Here is a 12,723-nt window from a genome sequence, read left to right as displayed (position 1 = left end):
GGCAAGAGAAGGTGTGGCCATGTTAGTGAGTCCGGAAGTACAGCAATGTGTGATTGAATGGAAGGAGGTGTCATCGAGACTGATGTGGGTGAAAGTGAAATTTGAACGTGAGTTGTGGGTGTTTGTGAGTGCATATGGGCCTGGTAGTGAAAGGGATGAAGAAGAGAGGGAGTCTTTCTGGAATGATGTTGAGTGTCTGCAGAGTTTTGGAGTGAATGTGAATGTGGTAATGATGGGAGATCTGAATGCTAGAGTGGGAAATGTATCAGTTGAAGGTGTAGTTGGTATGCATGGTGTGCCTGGAAGAAATGAAAATGGGGAACGAATGATAGCGATGTGTGTTGAGCGAGAGATGGTGATTGGGAATACGCTGTTTGAGAAGAAAGATATTTATAAGTATACATGGGTGAGACAGGAGGGTGGAAGGGTTGTTGATAGAGCTTTGATGGACTATGTGGTTGTGTCTAGGAATGTAATAGGAAGATTGTTGGATGTGAGAGTTCTGAGAGGGGAGGGTGGAGGTATGTCTGACCACTACTTGGTGGAGGGAAAGTTAAGAGTAGGTAAGAGATGGGTGAGAGCTAGGAGGGTTAGGTGTGGCAGGGAGGTTTTGAAAGTGAGTGAGTTGGATAAACGAGAGAAAAAGATAGAGTATCAGGAGAAATTGAAAGATGAGTGGAACGCAGTGAAAGATCGGGAAAATGGCAGTGTGGAGGAAGAATGGCAGTTATTTAAGAGTGCTGTGGTGGGGCATGCAGAAAAGGTGTGTGGTGTGAGACGTGTGGGTGGTGGTGTAAGAAAAGGAAGTGAATGGTGGTGCGAGGAAGTAAGTATGGCTGTGGCTGAGAAGAGACGTGCATATGAAGTGTGGCTGCAGAGGAAGGATGAGATGTCATGAGAGGTATAAGGAAAAGAGGAATAGGGCGAGAAGGGCTGTGCGTGATGCTAAAGTGGCAGCAGATGAGAGGTGGGGTAGGCGGCTGACAGAGAATTTCAACATAAGAAAATGTTTTGGAAGGAGGTGAAAAGGGTGCGAAAGGGAGAGTCTGAGAAGGAAAAACGAGTAAAAGCAGAGGATGGAAGGATGTTAACTGAGACGGATGCAGTAAGAAAGAGATGGGCAGAGTATTTTGAAAGATTGTTAAATGTAGAGGAGGAAAGGGTGGCTGAGATTGTGGCGGATGGAAGGGTGCAAGGAATAAATATATTGGGAGAGTTGAATGATTCTTTGATCACGAAGGAGGACGTGGAGAAGGCAGTAAAGGAGATGAAAACAGGGAAAGCTGCAGGTATGGATGGGTGTGCTGTGGAATGCCTGAAGGGTTGTGGAGTGACTATTGTTGACTGGTTAGTAAGATTGTTGAATGTGTGCTTTGTGAAAGGTATGGTGCCAGTTGACTGGGCAAGTGCTTGTGTGGTCCCGTTGTACGAGTACGAGTATTAAGGCAAGGGTGATAAGTATGAATGTACTAGCTTTAGGGGTATAAGTCTGTTGAGTGTTGTAGGTAAGGTGTATGGTAGAGTGTTAATTATGAGAGTTAGAGAGGGTACAGAGGGAGTGATTGGTGATGAGCAGTGTGGCTTTAGGAGAGGGAGGGGATGCGTGGATCAGGTGTTTGCGGTGAGACAAGTGTGTGAAAAGTATTTAGCGAAAGGCAAGGATGTGTTATGGGGATTTATGGATTTAGAGAAAGCGTATGATAGAACTGATAGGGAGGCTTTGTGGACTGTTTTAAGATTGCATGGACTTGATGGTAGGTTACTAAAAGGGGTGAAAAGTTTTTATGTAAATAGTACAGCGTGTGCAAGAGTGGGAAATGCTGTGAATAATTGGTTTCCTGTGATAGTGGGGCTGCGACAGGGATGTGTGATGTCGCCTTGGTTGTTTAATATTTACATGGATGGTGTTGTAAGGGAGGTGAATGCAAGAGTTTTAGGTGGAGGTCTGAGTCTGGTGAATGTTGAAGGTGGAGAGTGGAATCTGAAGCAGCTGCTGTTTGCAGATGATACTGCACTGGTGGCTGATTCAGAGGAGAGATTGAGACAGTTGGTAGAGGAGTTTGGAAGGGTGTGTGAAAGGAGGAAATTGAAAGTAAATGAGAATAAGAGTAAAGTGATTAAGTGTACGAGGTTGGTAGATGGTAGGGGGATGAATATAGTTTTGAATGGCGAGTTGCTTCAGGAGGTAGAGTGTTTTAAATATTTAGGGTCACATGTTGCTGTAGATGGAAGAATAGATGCAGAAGTGAAGTTTAGAATAAATGAAGTAGGAAAGGTGCTGGGAGGAATGAAAAAAGTGTTTAGATGTCGTTTGCTTAGAATGGATGTAAAGAGAAGGCTGTATGAGGGTGTTGTGGTACCGACTGCGTTATATGGGGCTGAAACATGGAATATGGGTGTAGCAGAGAGGAAAAGTTTGAATGTAATGGAGATGAGGTGTCTGAGGAGTATGTGTGGAGTGACGCATATGGATCGAGTGCGAAATGATGAAGTGCGAAGGAGAACTGGAGTTGTTCAGGAGATGGCTGGTAGAGTTGAGCAAAGGGTGTTGCGATGGTTTGGGCATATGGAGAGAAAGGATAATGAGCGATTGGTGAAAAAGATAACTAGATCTGATGTGAGAGGTGTAAGGCTGAGAGGAAGACCACGAATAGGATGGATGGACAGTGTGAAGAGAGCGCTGGATGCGAGAGGGATGTCTGTTGAGCAAGGAAGAGTGGCTGTGCGTGACAGAAATAAATGGAGAGAAATTGTGAATGAATAAGTGATGACGCAGCCCTGAGGGGATATTCTCCCGCATTTGGTCTGATCAGCAATTTCAGGTCAGGTGCGGGTAAGGGGATGAGTCTGTTATGATGTGGCAGGGGTAAACCAGCTCTGCTGTCGGGCCCTGCTGCGGATGTCACTGATTGCATTGCGCAGCTGACCCTTGTGCGGTGTGGTGCGGTGAGGATCTGTCCGTTCTCCCCTTTGGAGCTAAGATGCGAATGAATGTGTTTGAATGGATGAGTAAATGGGGAGTGTGTCGTCCTGTCTTGGCTACCTCCCTTTCCTTGGGGGAAGCAGCCTAGGTATATAGATAGATAGACAGATTATTATTATTATTATTATTATTATTACTCTCTGGGATGTACAGCACTTCAACTAAAGGTAGGAAAAGGTATGGATGATGATGGTAGGTAGCATAAATGAATGAGAGAGAGAGAGAGAGAGAGAGAGAGAGAGAGAGAGAGAGAGAGAGAGAGAGAGAGAGAGAGAGAGAAGGAGGGGGGGAACTAAGAGAACACGAGCCAAATTGGGTAAATGTGTCTGGATGGGGAGGGGAATGAGGGTGGGGAGGGGGTGAAGGCAAGGGGGAGAGGGGAGAGGAAAAGAGGGGAGGAGAGAGAACGGCAGAGGGGAGGGGAGAGGGAAGTGGGAGGGGGTGAAAGGAGGAGGAAAGGGGAGGGGAAAAGAGGGGAGGGGAAAAGAGGCGAGGGGAGGGAAGAGGGAAGTGAGAGGGAAGAGGGAAGTGAGAGGGGAGGGGAGGGGAGGGAAGAGGGGAGGGAAGAGGGGAGGGAAGGGGGAGGGGAGGGGAGAGGGAGGGGGTGGGGATGGGAGGGAGGCAATGATATATTACCACCGACCAACACTTTCTCTCTTCTCTCACATTATCTCACATTTTCACACATCCTCACATCACACATCCTCACATCACACATCCTCACATCACACATCCTCACATCACACATCCTCACATCACACATCCTCACATCACACATCCTCACATCACACATTTTCTCAAGTCTTCACACATTTTCACACAATTTCTCACATACTCTCACGTTTACACACATGTTCACATCACATATTTGCACACACTTTCACACACAAATTTTCTCACATTCTCACTCACTTTCACACATCGTTACACATTGTCTCACATTTTCTCACATCGTCACACTTTTCTCTAATTCTTTCACATTTTCTCATCTTCATTTTCTCACATTTTCACACTTTCTCTCACATTTTCTCATTTTCACACACGAGGGGAGTCAAAAGTATTGGGAAGGCAACAGTAATGAAGAGGACGAAAGGAGGAGAAAGAAGAGGACGAAAGAAGACGAAAGAAGAGGACGAAAGAAGTGGACGAAAGAAGAGGACGAAAGAAGTGGACGAAAGAAGTGGACGAAAGAAGTGGACGAAAGAAGAGGACGAAAGAAGTGGACGAAAGAAGAGGACGAAAGAAGACGAAAGAAGAGGACGAAAGAAGACGAAAGAAGAGGACGAAAGAAGAGGAAGAAAGAAGAGGACGAAAGAAGAGGAAGAAAGAAGAAGACGAAAGAAGAGGACGAAAGAAGAGGAAGAAAGAAGAAGACGAAAGAAGAGGATGAAAGAAGACGAAAGAAGTGGACGAAAGAAGAGGAAGAAAGAAGACGAAAGAAGAGGACGAAAGAAGACGAAAGAAGAGGAAGAAAGAAGACGAAAGAAGAAGAAAGAAGAGGACGAAAGAAGACGAAAGAAGACGAAAGAAGAGGACGAAAGAAGACGAAAGAAGAGGACGAAAGAAGACGAAAGAAGAGGACGAAAGAAGACGAAAGAAGAGGACGAAAGAAGACGAAAGAAGAGGACGAAAGAAGACGAAAGAAGAGGACGAAAGAAGAGGACGAAAGAAGACGAAAGAAGAGGACGAAAGAAGACGAAAGAAGTGGACGAAAAAAGACGAAAGAAGTGGACGAAAAAAGACGAAAGAAGAGGACGAAAGAAGTGGACGAAAGAAGAAGAGGAAAGAAGACGAAAGAAGAGGACGAAAGAAGATGAAAAAAGAGGACGAAAGAAAACGAAAGAAGAGGACGAAAGAAGACGAAAGAAGATGAAAAAAGAGGACGAAAGAAGACGAAAGAAGAGGACGAAAGAAGAAGAGGAAAGAAGACGAAAGAAGATGAAAAAAGAGGACGAAAGAAGACGAAAGAAGAGGACGAAAGAAGAAGAGGAAAGAAGACGAAAGAAGAGGACGAAAGAAGAAGACGAAAGAAGAGGACGAAAGAAGAAGAGGAAAGAAGACGAAAGAAGAGGACGAAAGAAGACGAAAGAAGATGAAAAAAGAGGACGAAAGAAGAAGAGGAAAGAAGACGAAAGAAGAGGACGAAAGAAGACGAAAGAAGACGAAAGAAGAGGACGAAAGAAGAAGAGGAAAGAAGACGAAAGAAGATGAAAAAAGAGGACGAAAGAAAACGAAAGAAATGACGAAAATAGAGGCCGAAAGAGAAGGACGAAGGAAAAGGACGAAAAAGAAGACGAAAGACGACGAAAGAGGACGAAGGAAGAGGACGAAAGAAAAGTAGAAATAAAAACAGACAAATCAAAAGAAGATAGCAAAGGACGAAAGAGGGGAGGGAGGGAAAGTGAAAGGGAGGGACTGTAGGGAAAGGTGATCCAGTTTGGGTTATTATCAGGTTAAAGATAAAGGTGTGGAATTAAATACTCCCTCTAACACACACACACACACACACACACACACACACACACCTCCCCCCCGAGACACATACTTCCCCGTCCCTCTCCCTCATACAAGCACACACAAAAATCACACACACACACACACACACACACACACACAGACACACACACACAGACACACACACACACAAATCACACACACACACACACACACACACATACACACACACACACACACACACACACACACACACACACACACACACACCTCCCCCCCGAGACACACTTCCCCGTCCCTCTCCCACTCACACACACAAGCACACACAAAAATCACACACACACACACACACACACACACACACACACACACACACACACACACACACACACACACACACTCATTCTCTCACTGCTCTTATTTCAATCTACGTAATGAAGGCAGAGTTAAAAATCCCACGTTCGATCAAACCTAATTATTCTTACCACCGACCTGAATAATTCTCTCTCTCTCTCTCTCTCTCTCTCTCTCTCCCTCCCTCCCCCCCCTCTCTCTCTCTCCGTTTTTTTTTTTTTTTAATATTCTCTTATCATCATCATCTCTTCTTTCCTCCCAGTCCTCGACATCTTTCTCACATTCCCTCCTCTCTCTCTCTCTCTCTCTCTCTCTCTCTCTCTCTCTCTCTCTCTCATTCCGGGATTAATTAGTATTTCTCGGTATTTTCCTGCTTGAATTACTTGACCAAATTTTGAGTTGTCGATGGTGTGTGTGTGTGTGTGTGTGTGTGTGTGTGTGTGTGTGTGTGTGTGTGTGTGTGTGTGTGTGTGTGTGTGTGTGTGTGTGTGTGTGTGTGAGTGAGAGTTGACTAACCTCCAGCACTATCCTCCACCACAAACACCACCACCTTGGCACACAACCAGCCTGCACACACACACACACACACACACACACACACACACACACACACACACACACACACACACACACACACACACACTTCAATTTCCCCCTTTTATCCCTTCAATCCAATGGCGTGTCTTCCAATCTTCTTCCTCCCACCTCAAGACGCCTTTACTGACCTTAAGACAAACCTCTATTAGTAAAGGAGTTAGTAAAGAGAAGACCTAACCCCTCCACTCACAAAGGCCTCACCAAACCACACCATTTCTTTTGGTAACATAAATAAAATACATTACACCTTACTGTCCTATTCAGTGTTAAATAAATCCTTCCAACATCGCCATACTCTGCATAAATAAAGGAGGATTTTAACCAACCATATCTAACAATAAATCGCTGAGGGGCAGGTGTTAGGGAGCTGCCTTAATCGACGTGAATATGACACTTGATCTTTGTCCTTTGAGGCCTCGCGACGCGACTCATGACCTCAGCTTAGTGGTTTGTCACAGGTCAGACTCTATGCACCTCCACCACCACACCACAACACCACACCACACCACGCCACACCACACCACACCACCACACCACACTACCACCACAACCAGCCGTTCCCGGTGATGGCCCTCCCCTCATGGCAATTTTCCTGTCGCTCTGATGATGTTTCTATCGTATATAAATAAAACACAAATAAAACACAATAATTCACACCTTCTTCCACATGCAATTAATCTGTGCATCGTATTTTATCAAACTGCTTACTTTTGACGAATTTAACCTTTTCTATTGTAACTCTTTTTTCGTACACATTATTATTATTATTATTATTATTATTATCGTACTTCGTTATGGAACAATAAGATTCCTGTTACCTGTACTACCTCTGTAATCTATGTACTCAAGGACTTTAGTGATGTGCAGAACGTACTAACCCTTCAGGCTGATGATGTTAGTGGTTCTCTCAGGTGATTTCATTCAACGTAAAACCCTCGTACTGAAGGGGTTAATTAAATCCCATCTAACCCCTCCACTTGCAAAGGTTTCTCCTATGTCAGAGTGAAGGGGGCAAACCCATCTCACGTTTTTAAGCCCGTGAGTGAGGGGAGGAGAAGGGTGTGTGCATCAGTGTGGTAGGGAGGGGAGGGGGAATGCCAGCGCCCTACATGGTCCCCTGCCGCCCATGTACAGCACGCCCACGCCCGCACCGCCAGGGTCACTACACTCCACGGCGCCTGGGCGGAGTTACACAGACCCTCGTGTTCTTGGCGTTTTCAGTATTTCCTGACACCTCTCCCTTACCGATTTATTCTACCCATTGCACCTCAATATCCTCTTCTACGATACTGATAAAAAAAACTTTAGTATGCCAATAATAAAAACAGATGAGTAACATATAACAGAAATTTAACGTGCCAGATGGTAAATAAATCGCTAAGGAAGAGATGTCACGAACTTCCCTACGACGTACAGAATATGGCTACGAAATACAAAGATCAAGAGACGTCACATACATTAAAACAATTTTTAGGTGTCCCGAATTTGAAAGCCATTAAGACTTATCCAATTACACTCTCCTAAAAGCTAAACAAGCTTGATATAATGAAACTAAAGCATACCATACGGCTCTCCCCCACCCTCCAGACCCTCCGATAATACACCGTGCGGGAAAAACAGGAGTACCTTTCCTGACTGTAATGGATGAAGGAAATTTAACACTGTAATTTATATATATATATATATATATATATATATATATATATATATATATATATATATATATATATATATATGAGAGAAAGAAAGTTGCAATGACAATACCTCAAAAGGCCTTACGACCCATATCAAGGAGGTACTATAAATGAGGCTGCCAGGTAGGCTACACGTTTCTACTCTACTAGTTAAGAGAAAAGCACAGAAGATGAAGGCTCTCCCCACCCACCTCTCCCTCCCTCAGAACGGGCAGGCAAAGGAAGTGCACCTGACGAGGGGGAAAAAGCTGGGCTAGGATTATTACAGGAAAGGAGGGAACATTGAGTATACCGATAAGTTGGCTCAAACAAAACTAAGTATACCCTACCTATGAACCCCTTTATCGAGGAACTACCAGCCATCAGCGCCGATAGCCGATTACAAATACTGCATATCGTGTAACCTATGTGGGGAAATTACCTAACTAATCATGGTGGAAAAGTATTATGTCAAGCTTCCCTCCATGATTCCTCGTCGTGCTGTTGATTAATAAATGTGCGCTGGTTGTCAGTGCTCTATAATCCGTTTGAGATTTTTGGAAACCTCAATTACCTGTCAGCACAAACACCTGGCCCCTATCAAAAAGAGGTCCAGTGCCAGCAGCTTTCCCTGGTATTGTGCTTGATGGGTGGGATCAGTTTAGTTCCCCCTGTATACCTTCTTCAGAGCCAGTGACCAGAACAGCACAACATATTTCAGATGCAGCTGTACAAGAGAATTATACGGAGCACATTCCCCCTGTTTCTGTGCCTAAACTGCCTCTTTATGTACCGTAGACGCCTCTGTGCTTTCCTCTCTACCGCAATGCACTGTTTTGAGAAGCTGAGGTCAGTCCTGCTAAGTCTTCTTAATTTATTTTTCCCAAACAAAGAGCAGTTGTTTCTTGAATTTAAACGATCAATGTGCATCACCTTGCTCATCTCCAGGGTGCCTTGAATTTGTTACCAGCCCTATCAGTCCCCTGCTTTTTAACCAAGTTCCGAAATGACCTAGTTGTTCCTTCCTCTCGAATATTGAGGCAAGAACGCTAGCTAAGTGTCGTCCACAAATTTTGCAGTTCGGTTTACGATCTTTATCACAGAGGTAAATGATAAATAATAGAGGATATAGAGTTGAACCTTGGGGCACTCCACTTGTAACAGCAGGTCAATTACAGCCTTGAGCCTTAATCATTAGCAACTACTCTGGCGCCGGTCAATCACCCAATTCCCAATCCACGGAAAATAGGTCACAAATTCCGAGTGCAAGAGAGAGAGAGAGAGAGAGAGAGAAACAAACGGTAAAAACAATCACAGGTGTACTCAATACTCTGAACGCCCAGGTGAATGAGTGTTATTGTGTGTGTGTGTGTGTGTGTGTGTGTGTGTGTGTGTGTGTGTGTGTGTGTGTGTGTGTGTGTGTGTGTGTGTGTGTGTGTGTGTGTGACAGGGAAAGTAAGTGCAATATTGAAGGCAAGTGAGATAGAGTGAGTGAAATCAATGTTAAGTGAATGGGAGGGTGACAATGCAACCAACTGAGTGAGTGAGTGAGTGAGTGAATGAGTGAGTGAGTAGGTAAGTGAATGAGTGAGTGAGTGTGTGAGTGAGTAGGTAAGTGAATGAGTGAGTGAGTGAGTGAGTGAGTGAGTGAGTGAGTGAGTGAGTAGGTGAGTGAGTGAGTGAGAGTGAGTAAGTGAGTGAATGAGTGAGTGAGTAGGTGAGTGAATGAGTGAATGAGTGAGTGAGTAGGTGAGTGAATGAGTGAGTGAGTGTGTGAGTGTGTGAGTGAGCAGGTAAGTGAGTGAATGAGTGAGTGAGAAGGTGAGTGAATGAGTGAGTGAGTGTGTGAGTGAGCAGGTTAGTGAATGAGTGTGTGAGCGAGTGAGTGAGTTAGTGACTGTGATACTGAAGCGAACATGTGAGAAAAAAAAAGTGAGTGAGTGAGTGAAGAGAGTGTGCGAGTGAGTGAATGAGTAATATTGAAGTAAGCAAATGAGTGAGAGAGTGAGAGAGGTAAATGGCCTACACTTTGTAACCACCCTTTTCAACACGTTACCACACGCAACTACATTCCACACCTACCGCAATCACCACAACTACCACAATCATCACAACTACCACAATCACCACAACTACCACAATCACCACAACTGCCACAATCACCACAACTGCCACAATCACCACAACTACCACAACTGCCAATCACCACAACTACCACAATCACCACAACTACCACAATCACCACAACTACCACAATCACCACAACTACCACAATCACCACAACTACCACAAACACCACAACTACCACAAACATCACAATCACCACACCTACCACAATCACCAAAATCACCACACTACTACGATCACCACAACTACCACAATCACCACAACTACCACAATCACCACAACTACCACAATCACCACAACTACTACAATCACCACAACTACTACAATTACCACAACTACCACAATCACCACAACTACCACAATCGCCACAACTACCACAATCACCACAACTACCACAATCGCCACAACTACCACAATCGCCACAACTACCACAATCACAACTACCAATCACCATGACTACCACAATCACCACAACTACCAATCACAACTACCGCAATCACGGCAACTATCACAATCGCCACAACTACCACGACTACCAATCACTACAACTACCAATCACCACAACTACCACAATCACCACAACTACCACAATCACCACAACTACCACAATCACCACAACCACACCCACTACCACAACCATCACTACCACAACCACAACTACCACCACCACCACCACAACCACCACCACAATCACAACAACTACCACAATCACCACAACTGCCAATCACCACAACTGCCAATCACCGCAACTACCCCAATCACCGCAACTACCCCAATCACCACAACTACCCCAATCACTACAACTACCACAATCGCCACAACTACCACAATCACCACAACAACCACAATTACCACACCTACCACAATCACCACACTACTACGATCACCACAACAACCACAACCAAAACAACTAACACTCACAACAACTACCACAATCACAACTACCAATCACCACAACTACCACAATGAACACTACCACAATCAACACAACTACCACACAACTATCACAATCACCACAACTACCACCACCACCACCACAACCACAACTACCACCACCACCACCACAACCACAACTACCACCACCACCACCACAACCACAACTACCACCACCACAACCACAACTACCACCACCACCACCACAACCACAACTACCACCACCACCACAACTACCACCACCACAACTACCACCACCACAACTACCACCACCACAACTACCACCACCACAACTACCACCACCACAACTACCACCACCACCACAACCACCACCACCACAACCACCACAACTACCACCACCACAACCACAACTACCACCACCACCACAACCACAACTACCACCACCACCACAACCACAACTACCACCACCACCACCACAACCACCACCACCACCACCACCATAACCACAATTACCACCACAACCACTACCACCACAACCACAACTACCACCACAACCATAACTACCACCACCACCACCACAACCACAACTACCACCACAACCACAACCACCACAACTACCACCACAACCACAACCACCACAACTACCACCACAACCACAACCACCACAACTACCACCACCACCACCACAACCACAACTACCACCACCACCACCACAACCACAACTACCACCACAACCACAACCACCACAACTACCATCACCACCACCACAACCACAACTACCACCACAACCACAACTACCACCACAACCACAACTACCACCACAACCACAACTACCACCACCACCACAACCACAACTACCATCACCACCACCACATCCACATCTACCATCACAACCACAACCACCACAACTACCACCACAACCACAACTACCACCACAACCACAACTACCACAACAACCACAACTACCACCACAACCACAACTACCACCACCATCACCACAACCACAACTACCACCACAACCACAACTACCACCACAACCACAACCACCACAACTACCACCACAACCACAACCACCACAACTACCACCACAACCACAACTACCACCACCATCACCACAACCACAACTACCACCACCCTGTCTATGGACCAAGACATGTTGCTTTAATGACTTTTCTTTTTCTTTCTTGTGTGTGTGTGTGTGTGTGTGTGTGTGTGTGTGTGTGTGTGTGTGTGTGTGTGTGTGTGTGTGTGTGTGTGGTTGTCGGTGCAAACTTCCTTACTTTTCTGCTAATCTTTCTTTGCTCTCTCTCTCTCTCTCTCTCTCTCTCTCTCTCTCTCTCTCTCTCTCTCACACACACACACACACACACACACACACACACACACACACAATTAACAACACAAATCACGACAACCACAATTACCACCATTACCACAACCACAACCACAACTACCACCACCACCACAACTACCACAACAACAACTACCACCATTACCACATCTACCCCCATTCCTACAGCCATAACTACCACCATTACTACAACCACAACTACCACCACCACCACAACCAAAACTACCACTACCACCACAACCACAACAACTACCACAACCATAACTACCACCACCACCACAACCACAACT

The 12,723-nt window shown here is 45.3% G+C and overlaps 1 protein-coding gene across 1 annotated transcript in view; it reads left to right on the top strand.

Annotated features, from left to right (window-relative positions):
* Positions 1-2,521: 2,521 nt before the first annotated feature.
* Positions 2,522-12,723, top strand: part of LOC145414050 (uncharacterized) — an 84,112-nt gene continuing 73,910 nt past the window's right edge. Inside the window, exons 1-5 of the mRNA XM_080283613.1 lie at positions 2,522-2,617; positions 3,224-3,307; positions 4,312-4,388; positions 4,551-4,623; positions 4,861-4,927. Of these exons, the coding sequence (XP_080139739.1) occupies positions 2,522-2,617; positions 3,224-3,307; positions 4,312-4,388; positions 4,551-4,623; positions 4,861-4,927 (397 nt within the window). The remainder of the gene's footprint in view (positions 2,618-3,223; positions 3,308-4,311; positions 4,389-4,550; positions 4,624-4,860; positions 4,928-12,723) is intronic.

The sequence above is a fragment of the Coenobita brevimanus genome, chromosome 98 (genome assembly GCF_032717465.1).
Source record: "Coenobita brevimanus isolate Jiangsu-jjx chromosome 98, ASM3271746v2, whole genome shotgun sequence".
In the NCBI taxonomy this organism is placed as follows: domain Eukaryota; kingdom Metazoa; phylum Arthropoda; class Malacostraca; order Decapoda; family Coenobitidae; genus Coenobita; species Coenobita brevimanus.
Note: the sequence above shows the minus strand (reverse complement) of the source record. Positions and strands in the feature narration are given on the sequence as shown.